This window comes from Dendropsophus ebraccatus, chromosome 7, assembly GCF_027789765.1.
Source record: "Dendropsophus ebraccatus isolate aDenEbr1 chromosome 7, aDenEbr1.pat, whole genome shotgun sequence".
Classification (NCBI taxonomy): Eukaryota; Metazoa; Chordata; class Amphibia; order Anura; family Hylidae; genus Dendropsophus; species Dendropsophus ebraccatus.
Window position 1 is genome coordinate 28,079,800 of NC_091460.1, and position 21,740 is coordinate 28,101,539.

The following is a 21,740-nucleotide window of genomic DNA, read 5'->3' on the forward strand; positions in this document are numbered from 1 at the left end:
TACTGCTCTACTACTACCCCCAATACTGCTCCTAATACTGCTCTACTACTACCACCAATACTGCTCCACTACTACCCCCAATACTGCTCCTAATACTGCTCTACTACTACCACCAACACTGCTCTACTACTACCTCCAGTACTGCTCTACTACTACCCCCAATACTGCTCTACTACTACCCCCAATACTGCTCCTAATACTGCTCTACTACTACCTCCAATACTGCTCTACTACTACCCCCAATACTGCTCCTAATACTGCTCTACTACTACCACCAATACTGCTCCACTACTACCCCCAATACTGCTCTACTACTACCTCCAGTACTGCTCTACTACTACCCCCAATACTGCTCTACTACTACCCCCAGTACTGCTCTACTACTACCCCCAATACTGCTCTACTACTACCCCCAATACTGCTCTACTACTACCCCCAATACTGCTCTACTACTACCCCAGTACTGCTTTACTACTACCACCAATACTACTCCTAATACTGCTCTACTACTACCCCCAATAGTGCCCTACTACTACCCCCAATACTGCTCTACTACTACCACCAATACTGCTCCCAATACTGCTCTACTACTACCACCAATACTGCTCCCAATACTGCTCTACTACTACCCCCAATACTGCTCTACTACTACCCCCAGTACTGCTCTACTCCTACCCCCAATACTGCTCCCACTACCATTCCTACTATTACCCCCACTCCTGATACTACTACTACTACTCCCAAAACTGCTACTCCCCTTATCTACTACTACACCCCTCACCTTCTACGCTTCTACTGTTACTACACCCCTTATCCACTATGCCTCTACTACTACACCCATCATAATTAGCAAAAAAAAAAAAAAAAAAAATCGAGATTTAAATCTAGAATTGAGAAAAAAATTAATAAATCGAGATTTAATGTTTTGCCCATATTGCCTACCCCTAGTTCCAGCCATAAGGTAAGGATGGGCGTTGGAGTTCCAGCTGTCAGGACATGAGTTGTAGTTCCAGATATGAGGTCAGGATGGGAGTTGTAGCTGCAGTTATGAGGTCGGGATAGGAGTTGTAGTTCCAGCTGTGAGGTCAGGGTGGGAGTTGTAGTTCCAGCTGTGAGAGTTTTGCTACAACTGGGGGCACACAGATTGGGGAACATATGACATAATGACACCATAAATGTTTATAACATAGAGCGATTCTCTGCCTAATCAGATATCGCCCCATGTTACATGACCAGCAATCAGCTCACTTGTCGGCTGATTGTGCACTTTAAGGCCGGGTTCACACACAGGGTAAGACACCGACCGTTCTGTGACCCAGCCATGTGCACCCCCATCCCAATTCAACATTGCACACAATGGAGAGTGCAGCCGGGGCCGCACTCTCCATTGTGTGAACTGTCAGTCTTGTGCGGCCGCTATTCAATGAATAGCAGCAAAACAAAACTGACGTGTCAGTTTTCATTGCAGCCGCTTGCAATCCCGGACGGAGTGTATATGTGTATACACTCCGGCCAGGATTCCGTTGTCTGCAGCACAATGTAAATTATCAATTAATCATGGCCATTGTTGCAAATTGCAACAACAGCCTTGATTAATTGATAATACGTTGTGTGAACATAGACTAAACCTGTCCACCTGCATCCACCTGCATCCACCATTGGCTATGCATTTCTCTGTGTAATGGGGGCAAAGAGGGTTTAACTATTATATGGACACACAGAGAGGGGTTTAATTACTATATCTGATTGGTTAGGCACAAAGAGGGTCTATCCTCTATATATGGAGGCACAATGGGGGGCTTATCCGCTATATGAGGGTACAGATTGGGGGTGTCTTTCTATTATATGAGGACCAGGGGCGCATTAAGGGTACCACAGGACCCGGACAGTTTAGAAATTGTGGGTTGTAGTATTGTACAGTGATATAGACACATATATACAGACATATATGACCCATATTGCCCCTGGCACCTGACAGTCTCACCATAAGAAGCAGCAGAGACAGACAGGTAGTCTGTCATCACCAGCAGCTGCAACATCTCTCCCGGTTGCCCCTTTTATCCTCCCTGGCATGTCCTCCTTGGTAGGCACACTTTGACACCGCCGCTCCTGACCCTCGGCGACAAGGGTGCACCACATGACCCGGACGTCCAACACGGACGCTACTCTGTTTGGGGGTAGCTGTGGAGATTGGGGGCTAGCAATCAAAAGGGAGACTAGACGGCATCAATCAGTGTGGTGCATTCCGGCTGAGGATATTTTCCAGCCATGAGCAGTGGTGTGCGTGGCTGTGTTATAATGGGGGCAATCTCCCTGGGTCCCCCGGAGCCCAGGGCCCTGGGCGGTAGCACAGATTGCCCTCATTATAATCTGCCTATGATGAGGACATAGAGTGAGCCTGCCAGCCTGGATCTAAATACTATGGGGGGCATAAAGTGGGCACTGTTATAGTGTGGAGCAATAGAGATGGGGAGTGTATAGAGGTAAGGGTGGTGCTGGAGCCAAGAGTCTAACATGTTTCTCTGGTTAATTCTGCATAGACTATTCATGGACTGGAGTAGTCTTTGTGATGGCCGGGCCAGATGGAGATGGAAAGCGAAACAACTTTGCTTAACAACACATCACCTGCAACTTACACAGAGAAGACGCCTTGGATGTAACTGCACTAGTATATCCGGGTATGATTAGTAATATTTGTTTATATGGTGGATTCTATCAGTCACCATACAGAACACAGGTGTCAGCTGTGGCCCTCCAGCTGTTACCATCATGATGTAGTTTTGCAGCAGCTGGAGGGTAGTGAGTTTGACCCTCCGGTATAGTGGTATCAGTTGCTATGTTGTGAGTAGAGATGAGCTAATCTACAGTAGGAATGGAGCGAAGCGCTTTCTATCTGCATTCAGCTTATCAGGCTGCAGGCTTTGCAGTCCGCTCTGCTTGCTGCCGCTTCTCCCCGGGTGCTGGGATCCAGTTTCCCAGGACTGGATCCATCTTTTCCCAGCACTCGGGGAGGAGTGACACAGAGTAGAATCGCCCACAGTCTGATAAGCTGAATGCAGATATAGGAATGAGGCACTTCACTTCATTTGTACTGTAGATTCACTCATCTCTAATTGTAATGATGGTGGTGGTCATGGTGCTGATAACTGATGGCTATTTAGACATGTACAGTATTAGGCATAGAAAAATGGTTTATTTTAATTTTATATATGTGTTTTTGGTTTTTCTTTATAAATCCTAAAATTTGCTGTAACCTGTAGCTGAAATATGTGCCCCATGCTGGGCCCATCAGCTACAGCACAATCCTCATACTGCCTGATAGATATTAGACAGACATGTGATAGATAGATAGATAGATAGATAGATAGATAGATAGATAGATAGATAGATACAGAGGAGAAAGGAGCCGCACTTCCTCACAGGTGAAGCGGGTGCAGTAGGATGCAAATCCCTTGGCTGGGGGGATCCCCAAGTATCACACGAAAATCCAAAGCACTCCAGCATAAGGTGAAAAAAGGTAGTGGTTTATTACAAAAATGTGCAGAAACACAGGATGCAACGTTTCAGTTCTCTCACAGAACCATTATTAAGCATTCTGTGAGAGAACTAAAAACGTTGCATCCTGTGTTTCTGCACATTTTTGTAATAAACCACTACCTTTTTTCACCTTATGCTGGAGTGCTTTGGATTTTCGTGTGATAGATAGATAGATAGATAGATAGATAGATAGATAGATAGATAGATAGGAGAGAGAGAGAAAGATTATAGATAGATAGGAGAGAGATGATAGATACATAGATAGGAGATAGATAGATAAAGGAGATAGATAGATTTAATAATAGGTAAGGGCCAGAGTTGTCCTTGAAGGATGGGCCGCTGGCCTGCTACTCATGGGCCACTGCTATGTGGCTGCCCCCCAGGCTAAAATTTGCCAGCCAGCCCCTGGCTGTACCGCACAGGCAGGAAGCACTAGAGACACAGGGCCCCCGCCCCTCACTATCTCCTCTTCCTGCTTTCACTTGTGCTGGGATGTCGGAGAAGGAGGGGGAGGGGCGGGGAGCCGCTGTGTGAGGAGAGGGACTGCAGCACCTGGGACCTGGAGCTTCCCTGGTCAGAGTAAGTGTGTGTCTGTGTGTTTATATATACATGTGTGCTGGTGTCTGTGTGTTTTTATATACATGTGTGCTGGTGTCTGTGTGTTTATATATACATGTGTACTGGTGTCTGCATACATCAATGCTGGTGTCTGTATGTGTGTATACATGTGTGCTGGTGTCTGTACATGTGTATACATGTGTGCTGGTGTCTGTATACATGTGTGCTGGTGTCTGTATTCATGTGTGCTGGTGTCTGTATACATGTGTGCTGGTGTCTGTATGTGTGTATACATGTGTGCTGGTGTCTGTATACATGTGTGCTGGTGTCTGTATACATGTGTGCTGGTGTCTGTATGTCTGTATACATGTGTGCTGGTGTCTGTATACATGTGTGCTGGTGTCTGTATGTGTGTATACATGTGTGCTGGTGTCTGTATACATGTGTGCTGGTGTCTGTATACATGTGTGCTGGTGTCTGTATACATGTGTGCTGGTGTCTGTGTGTGAGATCAATTCTAGAGAACTGGCTCATATACCCCATTTTCCCCAGTGGCTTAAAATGTAACCTCTGTTATACAGTTATAAAATTGTAGAAACTAAATGTGAACAAGGTGCAATTCAAATAGACACTTACTTGTATAGCTGTCTCTTGTGCTCAGTATGCAGCGCATTATATTCACCCTTGCAACGTACAATTTATAGTGTGTCTACAAGCCCAGCGGGGCTCATTATGATGGAGACTAAAACTTATACAAGAGTGGGGTAGGGGTTCCCCTGTATTCAGAATGCTGGTGAGTGCTAGGCAATGCCCCGTCTGGGATTATTGAATTTCGAGGGTCTATGCAGAGCAGGATAAAGACACCTCTGCTGCACAAACAGGATCTCCTAGAAAGCGTTCTCACCGCCATGTATTCGCTATCACTGTCTTGGGTGAGCTAAACTAGTCTGCCTGGGGGGTTGTGTGATTTGTATATGCTCACTAACATGGAACAGCCTCATTATATTAGCCTTATCAACATATTCTATGTTAGTGAGCATACCGGGGGGGGGGGGGGGGGATATTGGTGAACATATACAAATCAAACAGCCCCCCAGACCCTCGAAATTCAATAACCCCAGACGGGGCATTGCCTAGTACTCAACAGCATTCTGAATACAGGGGAACCCCTACCCCACTCTTGTATAAGTTTTAGTCTCCATCATAACGAGCCCCGCTGGGCTTGTAGACACGCTATAAATTGTACGTTGCAGGGGTGAATATAACGCACTGCATACAGAGCACAAGAGGCAGCTATACAAGTAAGTGTCTGTATGGTGACATTTACATTGCACCTTGTTCACATTTAGTTTCTACAATTTTATAACTGTATAACAGTGGTTACATTTTAAGCCACTGGGGAAAATGGGGTATATGAGCCAGTTCTCTAGAATTGATCTGAACCAAATTATACCTCCCAGCAAGGCGTGGGTCGAACATACTATTTTTTTTTTATTAATGTGGGGGGCCCAGACACTTTGGTTGTATGGGGCCCCAAAATTCCTGATGGCGGCCCTGGTGGTCGATGATCGGTGTCTTCTCTCTACACCACTGGTTTTAACTGATAGAGCTCTCCCTTTTTGGGTATAGGAAAAGATCTATCAATGAAAGCTGGAGAAGCCCCTAAAGACCACCCCAATGATGTGGTTCAGGCACCATGAAAATGATGACAAGTTTCTTTTCATGGCGCCCATGTGAATCTCCGCCTGTGCCGTAGAATCCATTCTTGAATTGACAGAATGGAGTCTATGGCATGGGTAGAGATGCGCTGCAGAAAGTATATTCTTCCCAGTCTGACACAGTGCTCTCTGCTGCCACCTCTGTCCATGTCAGGAACTATCCAGAGCAGGAGAGGATTTCCATGGGGATTAGCTACTTCTCTGGACAGCTCCTGACATGGACAGAGGTGGCAGCAGAAAGCACTGTGTCAGACTGGAAAGAATAGACCACTTCCAGCAGGACACACAGCAGCTGATAAGTACTGGAAGACTTGACAGGTAAATTGCAAATTTATATAACTTTCTGATACCAGTTTATTTGTAAGAAAACTATTTTCACCAGAGTACTCCATTAACATAACTGTCTAATATAATAGATTTTCCATTGGGAGTTTTACCCATGTGTCTCATTTTACTAATTTCTCCATAGTATCTTAAAGATCTATAATGTTTAATAATCTGACACCGACTGGATTCAGCTCCTTGACGGCGGCTCAGCTTTATTTTACACAACTGACTGTCGGCTGTGTGTCTTGTACGGCCCTTTTGGACAGACGCAACCTATTAGATCTGTCACTTTGGAAAAAGGTGCTGGGCAGCCACGGAACAATAACTATACAGCGGTAATGAAGGCTGCGGTGAATATTGACAAGAGCAGTGACGGCTCAGACGTAACCGGCAGATTGTAATTGAGTCTCGGACAGAGCTCTGCTGATGACCTGACAATGTTAATTCATCTCATCTGTCTTCCCGCAGGAAAGAGGAGAGGCTTTCAGACATAGTGAAGAGCTATAAGCTTATAGACGGATGTGTCCTTTCTTTTCTTCTTCTTCTATACTTCACAAATCCCAGGACGTGTAGCATGGGATGGCCAGCTTTGGGGGAAAAATGGGCAGCTGGCTCTGGAATAGTGATGTAATTTTCTGGAGCCTGGAGCCGGGGGAGAGGCTGTATGATGTAAGGGTTCAGCAGGAAAGATTGCTTTTAGGGTTGTTAACAAGTGAAAGAGGAAGGCCAGGAGACTGTGAGAAAGCTTACTTATCCTGTACTGATCCTGTGTTATATGCTGTATTATACTCCAGAGCTGCACTCACTATTCTGCTGGTGGGGTCACTGTGTACATACATTACATTACTTATCCTGTACTGATCCTGAGTTCCATCCTGTATTATACTCCAGAGCTGCACTCACTATTCTGCTGGTGGGGTCACTGTGTACATACATTATATTACTTATCCTGTACTGATCCTGAGTTACATCCTGTATTATACTCCAGAGCTGCACACACTATTCTGCTGGTGGGGTCACTGTGTACAGACATTACATTACTTATCCTGTACTGATCCTGAGTTCCATCCTGTATTATACTCCAGAGTTGCACTCACTATTCTGCTGGTGGGGTCACTGTGTACATACATTACATTACTTATCCTGTACTGATCCTGAGTTCCATCCTGTATTATACTCCACAGCTGCACTCACTATTCTGCTGGTGGGGTCACTGTGTACATACATTACATTACTGATCCTGGACTGATCCTGAGTTACATCCTGTATTATACTCCAGAGCTGCACTCACTATTCTGCTGGTGGGGTCACTGTGTACATACATTACATTACTGATCCTGTACTGATCCTGAGTTCCATCCTGTATTATACTCCAGAGTTGCACTCACTATTCTGCTGGTGGGGTCACTGTGTACATACATTACATTACTTATCCTGTACTGATCCTGAGTTACATCCTGTATTATACCCCAGAGCTGCACTCACTATTCTGCTGGTGGGGTCACTGTGTACATACATTATGTCCTGAAATGCGTTGGCACGTTTCTTTAATGTATTTTTTATAACATGTTTTAAGACGCTGGAATAAAGTTCGATTTTTTTTTTTACTCAACTTGGAGTGGTGCATTGTCTACAATCACAAGATTCTTGATATCACCTGACAGCACCAGGTGCTCTTCCGACCAGCTCCTCTCAAAGATACCGCTTTCTTTTGCATGGGTGAGGCACGATTTTTACAGGTGAGCTGACCAGATACGTTTTTTTGCTTTTCATATATTATATTACTGATCCTGAGTTACATCCTGTATTATATTCTACAGCTATACTGGGGGATATTTATCAAACATGTTGTAAAGTGAAACTGGCTCAGTTGCCCCTAGCAACCAACCAGATTCCACCTTTCATTTCTCACAGACTCTTTGGAAAATGAGAGGTGGAATCTGATTGGTTGCTAGGGGCAACTGGGCCTGTTTCACTTTACACCATGTTTGATAAATCCATTGGTCCATATTTCAGACCCCACAACAGATATACAGGTATATTCCAGTAAGGTATATGGGTGGTTTGTATAACCCCACGTGCACACAACCCGGCCCGCTAAGCCACTGAACGTTGACATTGTAGGATACTCACAATTTTCAGGTGTGTCAGAAGCCTCATAACATCCGCCATGTCTGCTAATATGAGTAAGCGGGTAACAGCAGAAAGCAGCGCACGGGCCGCCCTGACCATGGTGCCTCTCTTCACCGATGAGCAAGGGTCGTCTGCAAATTCTGATGAAGCGATCCGCATGGTATCTCCTGTAATCAGAGGGAAAACAATGAGAGACATCTTTATAGAAAGTCCTGCATCAGTATAGGCGCTATCATGGTCCACTCATGAAGATATCTATAGAAGGACTAGGAGTGCTTGGTGGCGAGCAGACATCTCTATTCAGGCACAGCAGGTAGCAGCCGTGGCCGATCGATCTGGCATCACACAGTCCTCTCTTCCCGTATTTTAGATACTGATCACTACAGCCGCCATCGATGGCTGGCATCTGTCCTCCTCACACCTGAACTTTACGGCCTCTTAGGGCTACCTGCTTTGATATCATAGAATAGATCTCTGCAAGATAATCCGCCATATTCTGCCCAGACGGTGAACAGAACGCAAGAGGGAGAAAGACCAGAAAACGCCAAGTCAAGTCTTGAAAGTGATCAGTCTATCATGTGTTATGTTATCTAATGTATCCAAGCCTAGTGCCCAATGTACCCAAGCCTATAATGGGTAATTCTTCTAAACTCTGCTAAATCTCACGCCTGGTATTCACAGCACAAGAGCAAGATTTGGAATTAGGGCTCAGCCATGAACGGAACAGAGAAATAAAATGATGTTCTATGTACTGTTATCAACAATATGGAGGATTGGGTATTCTGGTGACAACTGCTCGTCCACCTTGTTGGGTTGTATGGACCTAGAAAAGAGAGGTGTAGTGTCCGTCAAATGTGTTGTCCAATATGTTAATAAAGTTGACTTCTATGGAAAAGTTTTCAAGGCATGCTCTGTGACCTGTAATAGATCAGTGTGCAGGAAGGAGGGAAGCTGTGACCGTCACCTATTGTCAATGGCAGATCCTGTATTATGTGTTGACTTACATTGATATCGTGCTTCTGATAATAATAAAGATATTGCTGAAAAGGTTTCTCCACAGAAGAGGACCTGTCAGCCCATTATTAGGCTTAGTGGCCAGAATTGACAAAAAAATAATAATAATAAAATAATAATAATAATACTTAGATATGAGAGAGTACAGTGGTACCTCGGTTCTCGAACTTAATTGGTTCCGGAAGGCAGTTTGAAAACCGAGCAGTGTCTTCCCATAGGAAATGATGTAAATGGGATTAATTGGTTGCAGCAGCCACCAATAATTACCTACAATACTCATTTATTACACTGATAAGTGCTCAGTATAATCACTACAGTACAGTACAGAACAGCACTATACTATACAGGACATTAAACATAAGAAATGTTCATCAGAACCAGCAATTATAGTACAATAGTCACCAACTCCTCACCCATCCCTTACTGTATAGCGTCCCCCCCATCCAAGCACTGTAATGTATGGGAGATGGTGGTGCACTGCCTGTACTACTACTGCACTGTATATGCACTCCAGTAGTCTTATACAGCACTGTACTGTATGTGATGCCTTACCACTGCTTAACTCGCCAGGTACAACCCACCATCCACGCTCGCAAAAACGTTTGAAAAACGAGCAAAGTTCGAATTCCAAACACTACTTCTGGGTAAATTTTTGTTCGAATACCAAGCAGTTTGAATTCCAAAGCGTTCGAAAACCGAGGTATTACTGTACTAAAATGCTTGATTAAGTAATAAACCCAATTAAAGTCAAAGGGAGACTTGAACATTTTTTCAGGGACCTCCTACTCAGCAGAACGGAGAGTGTCCAGTGCACCTAAAAACCTTGGAGAATAATGGAAACACCAGGGAAATGAAATGGGAACAGCAGGATGTACATGCATGGTTGCATTAAAGATTTCCAGTTTACTGTATTAAAAGGACTTTTGAATGAGAGGGGGCAATATTGTAGACAAGCCTGTGCTGTAGAACTACATAAGAGCTGTGCCCAGAACTAGGGATGGTTCGAAACCTGCCGAGGTTCAGGTTCCTACGAACCCGGACTCTCGGCAATGATTCCCACTGTCTTAAACATCCGTGCAGAGGGTGGATACAGCGGGAGGACCGCCTGGAAAACTGGGATACAGCAACAGCCATAGGCTGTATCCCAGTTTTCCATGCGGTCTTCCCGCTGTATCCACCCTCTGCACGGAGGTTTAAGACAGCGGGAATCCTTGCCGAGAGGTCCGGACCATCCCTACCCAGAGCCAATAAACTATTTGTGCCAGGTCAGGGGCAACAAAGCTACTCCCAGAACACCTCCTGGCATTCCTCCTGCAACACCTCCTGGAATTACCCTTACAACACCTCCTGGGATTACCCTTACAACACCTCCTGGGATTACCCTTACAACACCTCCTGGGATTACCCTTACAACACCTCCTGGGATTACCCTTACAACACCTCCTGGGATTACCTTTACAACACCTCCTGGCATTCCTCCTGCAACACCTCCTGGAATTACCCTTACAACACCTCCTGGGATTACCCTTACAACACCTCCTGGGATTACCCTTACAACACCTCCTGGGATTACCCTTACAACACCTCCTGGGATTACCCTTACAACACCTCCTGGGATTACCCTTACAACACCTCCTGGGATTACCTTTACAACACCTCCTGGCATTCCTCCTGCAACACCTCCTGGAATTACCCTTACAACACCTCCTGGGATTACCCTTACAACACCTCCTGGCATTACCCTTACAACACCTCCTGGCATTCATCCTGCAACACCTCCTCACGTTACCTTTACAACAACTCCTGACATTACCTTTACAACACCTCGTGGCATTACTCCTGCAACACCTCCTAGCATCAACCTTACAACACCTGCTGGCATTTCCCCCACAACACCTCCTGGCATTACCCGTACAGCACCTCCTGGCATTACTTCTATAACTCCTCCTGGCATGACTTTTACTATACACTAAAGACATGGCAGATACTATATGTTAGAATCCCTTTTTATATTGATGTATCACCGACAAGAGAGGACCACTGTTTTCCATCAATCCTAATAAGGGGGGGGGGGGGGATGATCTGGATCCTTGTCTATTAGCTCAGAGTCATACATGCAGCATTGGAGCCCGGCACTGGATTACTGAATTACTATCGCTGTCAGCTAATAGACGACCAGCGAATTAAGGATCAGGTGACCTGGGTCTATATACACCTCGGTTACCTCGGTGGCCAATCACTGCTATGCTCGCAGCCAACATGACTGTGGCAGGATTTCCCAGAAAATTTACCATAAAAACACTGGTTATTTTTCCAATTGTTCCCTTTAAATCTCATTTATCAGAATGATGGCCCATCTTCTCCTATCAATGGCGTCTAGATGTTAATCATATTTATATATAAAGAGTATTCATGTGTTGACTCCGCGAGAAAGAAAAACTATTCCTGAATTATTACAACTCAGAGGCTGCGGGGCAATACGGAGGAACAGTGTTAGAAATCAATTTTCTAGACCATATAATTAAATTAAAATTTCCAGACCATATAATTGCGTCCTCGAGTCTGTGAAAAACCAACAACATTAAACGACACCTTCCAAAATTCTGATTGACAGGACGGCTAATAAGTTATGTTACTCTGATGGCTGCAATGAAAAGGCGGAAAGATTAGTATCAGGTTTCGGTAATGCCACATGGGAACTGTAATGTAATCCATGCTGAGAATATTGGTACTTAAAGGGTCAATTCCTATTTAGACCATAGGACGTGTCCTTAATGTCTCAAAGAAGGGACCACTATGTCTAAGGAGAACTGTGATTCCCTCGACCCCTGGTTAAGTAGCCACAGTGCCCTGGAAGAGAATGAATGTAGAGGTCACTGCATGTGGGCTCCCTCACTTTTATGAGACAACTCAGTCACCAAAACTACCATGCCATGTCTCCCCGAAAATAAGACAGTGTCTTATATTAATTTTTGCTGGTCTTCATGTCCTGCATGCAGCTGCTCTTCACGGACGGTGACAACGGCCGCGGGCTAAAAAGAATCCCGGCTGTATGCCCTGGTGTTCTGTTTGGCGGGCATGCGCCCAAACAAAAACTTTGCCAGGTCCTACATTTGGGAGAGGCCTTATATTTATCAATTCAGCAAAACTTCTACAACAGAAATTCAAAACTGAGAAGAAAGAAGAGAAAGACTGCCAGAAGAGCACAAAGAGTGTCAGGACTGGTAGTACGAGTCCCAGAGTTGAATAACTGGCTGTAGCAAACTGCTCAAGGTTCCCTGAGTAGGTCCAGCCGTTTTCAATGGAGTCCGTCGGCTTCGGCACTTTGCTTCACTGCATATTAATCACTTTTCTGGCTTGTTCTGACTGTAGAATAGGTCATGCCAGGCCTGGTTATAAGCTTCAGCTTTCACTGTGTCCCTCTCTTCACCATGCGCTAAAGAAGACCCTCCCACCATGAACTAACTATCCTTTATAGGGGTGACCAAGATAAACCTCCTATTAGTGGGGAAAATGCTAGAAAGAATGAGGTGTAAGTGTCTCATAGGTAGAGAAGTGTGAGACACCCAAGCCGGTGATTGGACAACATAAATCAAGACAGAACACACAGTTAATCTTTCAGACCTTTAGCTGTGCAATAAGAATAGTGAAGAGTGAGACACCAAGTGGTTATAGTGCGGAAAGGCACTTATCATCCCAGAGAGTGACAGTTACCTTTTGACAGGTGGAATACAGAGTGCACACCGGTTTTTGGACACTACATGTAGAAAGAATGTGCCCCTCCCTCTTTGGAGCCCTAGGCAGCCACCTACTCCTCCAATTTCTTGTCCAACCTCTGTTCATCAGACGGTGCTACATTGACCAGCCACTCTCCACCATAGCTGATAGAAAGGGGTCGAGAGCAGAGTGCTTATTAATAACCATAATGAAGAGACCATTTATAATACAGTGTGTCTTCTATTACTTTATAAATGGTTGTTTTACAACAAGGTCTAACTCTTCTATAATTCGCACTATTCCTCTCCTCTCCACAAAGGCGAGACTCAGAAGCCATTGGTTCATTGAATTTTTTACATTTACAAAAATAAAACCCAGAACATAAATTTTAACCAATGTCTTATATTTTTTTCTTGTGATGTCATTTTTTTTTACTTACTTTTTTGTTCAATAAAAAGCCAAGATTGTTAGCAGGGAAAAACAGCACATAAGTGAGCTGGAGATTTATACAACTGTGAAAAGACTATTAATTCCTGTCTGCGTATTAGCAAAACTCAGTAATAATGTACTGCTGTTCTGTGCAGGGAGAAAGGTCCTTGTTGTCGCTGTTGTTTTCTCGTTTTTTCCCCCCACCTTTTCCATTACTGTGAAAACAAATGAGCAAGTGGGAAATGGCAGAATAGACAGATGGGCTAATGCACTGTACAGTATAATGCACTCATGCTGGCCTCTAAATGCTGGGACTCCAGCTAAAGATCAAATTATATGTCTGCCAAAAGGATAAAAAAGACAATAAAAATGACTCATATGATAGAACTCTATGTTTGGTTCAGTACTCATACATGGGGCTGGGGTATTGGAGCTGTACTGCAGTTTCCAATTCACTGCCATTTGTAGTACCCATGGTCTCAGGTTCCTTGAACTGTCTTAGGTGACAATGTAAACATTTCCCCCTTATAGGAGGAAATTTAACAACCATATAATAAATTGCACCCATAACATGCACGCAGAATGCATCCTAACAGGGTACCTGCTAAGCCACCCTCTCAGGTGTGCAGGTTACAGATATTTTTATTTCCCACTTATCTGTTATATACTGTTGATGTGTAATTATGCTACCACATTATACATCTACAGAATTACCAGGTACAGTGTTTTCAAACCCTTCTATTACAGTACACAATTAGATGGCCGTTCAATGTACACAGCAGTTCATGGTTATATTCTTGTATATAGGAGCAGTATTATAGTAGTTATGCGGTTCAGGGAAGAAACAGAGTGCTGCACCTCACACCTATGGCTGATACTAGTGCCGCTAGGCTAAATAAAAAACACATCAGAATTTAGTGTATGAATTGATCAAGCCATACTGCCCCATGTACCTCGTGCCGGTATCTGATACACATGGGTCCCTACACTAAGTCCACACCGTGCCAGTCAGTGGCCACCACTGTGGCATGGGGGTCGCAGGCCGTCCCATGGCCCCCGTTCCCTGGCTGTGCACGCCTGCGGGGTTGGTGGCCACTGACTGGCACGGTGTGGACTTAGTGTAGGGACCCATGTGTATCAGATACCGGCACGAGGTACATGGGGCAGTATGGCTTGATCAAATCATACACAAAATTCTGATGTGTTTTTTATTTAGCCAAGCGGCACTAGTATCAGCCATAGGTGTGATGTGCAGCACTCTGTTTCTTCCCTGAACCGCATTTTGTTTCTCTCTTTTCCCAGTGTTTTGCACTCCTCCTGGTGAGACCCACATGACCGCAATTAGCAGGAGACACCTGAGTGCACATGGTTTTAATCCCTCCTGTTTTTTCCCATTCTGTTTGCTGCAGCTATGGTGAGCGCAATACCTTATCCAGACTTGTGCTGCTTGGGGGCGACCTTCTCCGCCGGCGGTGCTGGCCGGGTTCTGGTGTGGTGTTTTTGGGTCTGGTCCTGTGGCATGGGGGTCGCAGGGCCGTCCCATGGCCCCCGTTCCCTGGCTGTGCACGCCTGCGGGGTTGGTGGCCACTGACTGGCACGGTGTGGACTTAGTGTAGGGACCCATGTGTATCAGATACCGGCACGATGGTACATGGGGCAGTATGGCTTGATCAATTCATACACTAAATTCTGATGTGTTTTTTATTTAGCCTAGCGGCACTAGTATCAGCCATAGGTGTGAGGTGCAGCACTCTGTTTCTTCCCTGAACTGCATTATAGTAGTTATATTCCTGTATATAGGAGCAGTATTATAGTAGTTATATTCTTGTTTATAGGAGGCAGTATTATAATAGTTATATTCTTTTATATAGGAGCAGTATTATAGTAGTTATATTCTTGTTTATAGGAGCAGTATTATAGTAGTTATATTCTTGTATATAGGAGCAGTATTATAGTAGTTATATTCTTATATATAGGAGCAGTATTATAGTAGTTATACACGAACTGGAGAAAATGGAACGGCTGCACATCCCATCTATGGCTGATACTAATGCCGCTAGGCCTATATTAAAAATCAACACCAGAGTGTCTGTATATGAATTGATCAAGCCATATTGCCCCGTGTACCACCGTGCAGGTCCTCTGGTCCACACGGGTCCCTACGCTAACTCCACACCGTGTCGGTCAGCGACCGCCAACCCCGCAAAGCGTGCACATGCAGGGAAGGGAGGCCATGGAACGGCCCTGCAACCCCAATGTCACAGGACCAGACCCAAAAAGCCCCACTGAAACCCAGCCAGCACCACCGGCGGGGAAGGCTGCCCCCAAACGACACAAGTATGGATATGGTATTACACTTACCATTGCTGCTCTCACAGAATGGGGAAGACATAGGGTCCAGTCATGTGAGCACAGGCATATCCTGCTAATTTTGGTCATGTGGGTATTATAAAGGAGTGCTAGCTGTTCAGAGAGGGAGAATTGCAAAACACGAACTGGAGAGAATGGAACCGCTGCACATCCCATCTATGGCTGATGGCTGGCACGGTGTGGACTTAGTGTAGGGACCCATGTGTATCAGATACCGGCACGAGGTACATGGGGCAGTATGGCTTGATCAATTCATACACAAAATTCTGATGTGTTTTTTATTTAGCCTAGCGGCACTAGTATCAGCCATAGGTGTGAGGTGCAGTGCTCTGTTTCTTCCCTGAACCGCATTATAGTAGTTATATTCCTGTATATAGGAGCAGTATTATAGTAGTTATATTCCTGTATATAGGAGCAGTATTATAGTAGTTATATTCTTGTATATAGGAGCAGTATTATAGTAGTTATATTCTTGCACATAGGGGCAGTATTATAGTAGTTATATTCCTGTATATAGGAGCAGTATTATAGGAGGTATATTCTTGTATATAGGAGCAGTAGTATAGTAGTTATATTCCTGTATATAGGAGTAGTATTATAGTAGTTATATTCCTGTATATAGGAGCAGTATTATAGTAGTTATATTCTTGTATATAGGGAGCAGTATTATAGTAGATATATTCTTGTATATAAGAGGAATATTATAATAGTTATATTCTTGTACAAGTATTTAGAGAAGCAGTATTATAGTAAATATGTACAAGTAACATTATATGCTTTCCATTTGTATTTAACTTAGCTAATTTATATCCTTCCTGTGTGAGAAACCTGTAGTGTTATTGAGAGTTGGTATCACTCATTAGAACAAAAACTCCCACAGGGAGGATAGCGCAGTACAATAAAGACAGGACATCACAGCGCCAACATGTGACAAGCTCAATGACAATTCCTCAATCGCTCACCCATGAAAAGTCTCAGTGTTAGACTCATAAAACACAGCACACTCTCTCCCAGTGTACATTTCTATGTCTTCTGTGAGGATGAATGATTTATTAATATTTTGACTTTTCATTCGGTTTGATGGTTTTTTATTGAAAGCCCTGCAGCTACTTAAATCCACCCTAGCATTTTTAGCTATGAAAGGTCTTCCCAAGAAAGCAGCAGAGATGGGATGTCATTTATCAGACTACTACATTGCTTCCTATAAGTTTTTTCCTCATGTTTATTATTTTAACAACTTTTTGATAAATAGATTTTTTTTAAACAATGTTTAATCCTTTACACTTATTTCTACGTTTTTTAGTTTTAGTTTTCTTAACCCCTTCCTGACTGTTTCACGTAAGGGAAGAGCGTGTGGAGTGGGTTTAGCCATTGATACCTGCAGCACACTCACTTCTCTAATGACAGACATCAACAATGATCACAGCAACAACATAAAAAACATAAAAACAACTTTTAAACTTGCAGCCCTTGTGTCAAATTGGTGTGGCCTAGAGTGTGTGTGCCCAAGCCTTGCATCACCCCTCCACCCCTCCTCATCATCATTAGGAATGCCCTGGGCAGTATTTTTCCCATTCATAACGTGTTTGAACAGGGGCGTAGCTAGGATTCATGGGGCCCCTGGCCAAAAAAAAAATTCTCTTGTGGCCAGAGGCAGAATCCTATGGTTATATACATAGGTGCAGGAGCAGACTAACTTTTGCTTAACCCTTTATTTACTGCAGTGTGCAAGTGACCCAGTGTTCTCTTACATGCTGCAACACAAAAAAGGGTTAATACAGAAGACAATTAGCTCTCTCCCTCCTGCACTGATAACCCCTGACCTCTGCAGGAACTCAGAGAACAGAGGTCAGAAGTTATCAGAGTAGTCAGGCAGAAAGCTAATTGTCTTCTGTATTAACCCTTTTTTGTGTAGCAGCATGTTAGAGAACACTGGGTCACTTACACACTGCAGTAAATAAGGGGTTAAGCAAAAGGACACAGGAGGCTCTTATCTTCCCTGGACCCCCTCCCTCCACGGGCCCCATAGCAACCGCCTTCCCTGCCTCTATGGTAGCTACGCCACTGTGTTTGAACACTGCACAGGTGCCCTTACGATCCAACACATGTGCAGTGTTCACACAGGTGATAAATAGGAAAAATGGGAGAGGCGGTGCAAGGCTGGAGTGCACACACTCTAGGCCACGTCAATTTGACACAGGGCTGCAAGTTTAAAAGTTGTTTTTTAGGGCAATAACTGCATCACCTGCAGAGCAGACCACAGGACAGATCTTGGATTAAAAGCAGCTATTCAAAGGTACAAGTGGTTTGGGGGGGTCAGATTGTGGGTAGAGAGTCGCTTTAAGTAGCAAAAGAAAACAAATACTATATAAATTATGTATCACTGTAATCGCTGTTTGAAGCATTTAGGAAATCAAATGGCTGGGATCAGAGTTCTCTCTTTAGGGTGTCAGCTGCATATTAATAGGAGTGATAATATAATAAATATCTCCTTTCTTTTATCTCCAGCATGTGCAAGGGAAAGATGATAGAAACAGGTTGTGGTTGGTAAGAGGGGTGATAACTAGAGATGAGCACAACTCAAGAGTGCTCGAGTCCAATCATTTTCCTAGACTTCCTAGGGATGCATCCAACTTCTTCAGCCACCGGTATTCAAATGCCAAACAACTGAACTTAAAGGGGTACTCCAGCGGGGGGGGGGGCACTTTTTCGCTGGGACAGGGGACGAGGTGGCTGAGGGAAAAGAAGTCACCTCACCTCCCCGGTTCCAGCGGCGGGTCCGGCATCGCGGCGCTCCGGTGCCCTGTTCCCGGCCACTTCCTGGTGTCTGACGCGGGCCCGAGACGTAACATCTCAGGTCCGCTCAGCCAGTCAGTGAAGGAGGCGGGATCCGTTTAAAGTCCGCTCAGATCCCGCCTTCTTCACTGACTGGCTGAGCGGACTCTCGCTAGTGATGGCTGTGCTCATCTCTAGTGATGACATAAAGAAAAGTTCTTGTATCTCCCCCCTTGAAGCCTCTGGATGGCTATGCGGGGGGGAGGTGACAGTAAAAAGTTTTGATTGTTAAGAGGGGTAATAACATGAAGAAAGGTCCTTCCCTACAAGTCTCTAGAAGGCAGGGGAAGATGACAGTAGCACACTACAGTTAGTAAGAGGGGTGATAACATGAAGAATATGGAAATCTGGAAATCTATTGACTAATGACAGAGTCAGGCTTAGATGTTTCTTCCTGCTCTTACTTATAGTTCTTCTCTATGGTTTACTCTCACCAGAAAGTAAAACTTTTCTTTCTCCCCTTTAATGTATGCTGCTTTTATATAATACCTAGATGAAAGCTCTTCAAGTCACATTAAATGTTAAAAGGCATACAATACAAAACCCCCTCCCTTACTTTAGTTTTTTTATTTAGTTAAAGGGGTACTCTGGTGAAAATCTTTTTCTTTTAAATCAGCTGGGTTCAGAAAGTTATATGGATATACTTTTATTTAAAAATCTCAAGTTTTCCCATACTTGTCAGCTGTTGTATGTGTGGTGGCCCACCACGGGTGTTACTGGTCTATACACCCCTTGCAAAAGCCTGAACATTAAGTAAAGTGGTAATGAAATTAAGTTTTGCCACTAGATGTCGCTGTTATTTGTATGTGCAGTTGTATATTGCACAGCTGTGAGGGGTTTATTGTTTGTTGGTAATCTGCGCACCGTTAAGAGTTCTTTTCTGTTCTCCACCAATCTCTATTCGCCTTTCGTTTCTCTGTACTTTCTTCTCCACCACTCACAGGAGGTATTACACACCCTGTAGGAAGTTGTCACATGGGGAGAGAAAGTACACGCCCACACTTAGGAAGTCTTATCCAAGTGATGGTAGAGAGATGACGCACGGCAAGACGGTCCCTGCTGTAGTCCAGCGTGGCCCTGGCTCTGCCAGGTCTCCCACCAATCCAGTGTAGTCGAGACGGGAGTGTAGTAGTGAACAGGCATATGGGAAACACAGAGACTCTTTTCTTCTTCAAAGCAACACTTATTCCTATTATGCAGTGCTAAACTACTCAGAAGAGGACAAGTCAGAGATCACCTCAACACACTAAAAGTGCAGGCCAGTATCCTGAAACAAGAGGAACTGACCTGGATACAGCAAAGTTGCTACAAGTCTAATCTATCTCGCAGCACAGGTGTAACCAGGTAATCTTGGCCACCTTGCTCAACTCAGGTAATAAGGTCTGGGGCTTGTGTCACCCTAGGAGGACGGGTCACCCGACACTGTAGTGCAACAGGTGGTACAGTGACAACAAAGGTCGAAACACGGGCACAAGTAGTCTTCTACTTTTAAGTATTCTTCAGTATTCTATTTCTTCTTATAAAGTTCCAGCAGAGCACACTTCTACCCTGGATTAGGAATCTCTGTGCGTGGCAGTACCGATAGTCCAGGTTGCTCACAGCTCCACTCTGGACCACCGTGATAGGTACCCAAGGGACCCCCTCATAGCCCGACAGATCACAGACCACAGGGGAATGAGTATAGCAAGCCACCTTAATACAAAAGCAGGTGTGCCACCATACCTGTGTGCCCAACCAACACTGGCGTCACAACAACCTAGCAGCTCTGGCTAAGCTACACTCCGACCAACCACCACAGTAGTGGCGTCACACACTACCATCTGGCAAGTGACTGGTCGACCATAGTGCTCCACATATGTCCTGCAGGAAGTGGTGTATTCTTTCCAGTCTGACACAGTGCTCTCTGCTGCTACCTCTGTCCATGTCAGGAACTTTCCTGAATAGGAAAGGTTTTCCATGGGGTATTGTTTCGAACAGAGATGTCAGTAGAGAGCACTGTGTCAGACTGTGAAGAATACACCACTTCCTGCAGGACGTAAATCAGCTGATAAGTGAAGACTTGAGATTTTTAAATAGAATCAATTTAACTTTTTGAAACCAGTTAGTTTGAATGAAAGAAATTCGCTGGAAAACCCCTTTAAGGATTCCAGTTTCTCATTAAACCAATTTAACCTGATATCAGGACATTCTATCAAAATGCTCAAGAGGATTCATTTACATAACAATCACTGGGTGTAAAGATAACACAGTGTATAAACCTAATGACGGAAAGTCCGGGGAACATGTTGTGAAAAGCTGCTAATTTCTTACCATACATTACAGAATATATTAGAGATAAGTCAGGAAAGGTCACATCTGTATATCATTTGCAGAGAAAGGGTTAAGGAAGCTACTACTGCATCATTACTGAAAAAATCGGAGATATTGACAGTGGGAACCTTGCAGGGAACGATCATTAATGCTCTGCATTTTGCTGCCCCCTACGTAAAACATCTGGCACAGTGTGTTATTATCATAGTGCCACGCGTGCACCCGCTCCTAATGCCAGCTGCTCAGCGGTTAATATGTGCTATTTATATATAATATATAGAAGCAGGGATTTACTGCACCAGAAGGGATGACATTCCTGCAAAATATATTTGTAATTTCTCCGTAATTTGTTCTCTAAGAGCAACAGCATGATCGCCAGAGATGACTCACTTTCCTGACCGTAAAAGATCGGGCATTTTTTTTATTTATTTTTATTTTTTTACAGAAAATGAAATGAAAAGTAAATAGGATATTCTCTTATTTCATTATAATACATTTTCAATATTTTATTTGATAAATTTGTACTGTAGTTTATTGTTTTTGTTGTTGCTGTTTTTTTTCCTTTGAGATAGGATTCCAGCCAACGTCTATCCCCTACCTTACTGCAGGTCTCTAAAGCCTCCATCTAAGGCTAGTTTTATAGAAATGTTTATTGTATCATAATTTCAAACTCCCTGGTGGTCTGGGGTAGTAAAAGAGTCATTTTTAAATCCCTTGGTGGTCCGGGGTAGTGATATAGTTAATTGTATATACCCTGGTGGTCTGGGGTTAGTGGTAGAGTTGATTGTATAC

The 21,740-nt window shown here is 44.1% G+C and overlaps 1 protein-coding gene across 10 annotated transcripts in view; it reads right to left on the reverse strand.

Annotated features, from left to right (window-relative positions):
• Positions 1 to 21,740, reverse strand: part of CTNNA2 (catenin alpha 2) — a 1,387,623-nt gene that overhangs the window by 1,151,579 nt on the left and 214,304 nt on the right. For all 10 annotated transcript variants that reach the window (XM_069977183.1, XM_069977185.1, XM_069977181.1 and 7 more), the window contains one exon: positions 8,274 to 8,440. In XM_069977183.1, the coding sequence (XP_069833284.1) occupies positions 8,274 to 8,440 (167 nt within the window). The remainder of the gene's footprint in view (positions 1 to 8,273; positions 8,441 to 21,740) is intronic.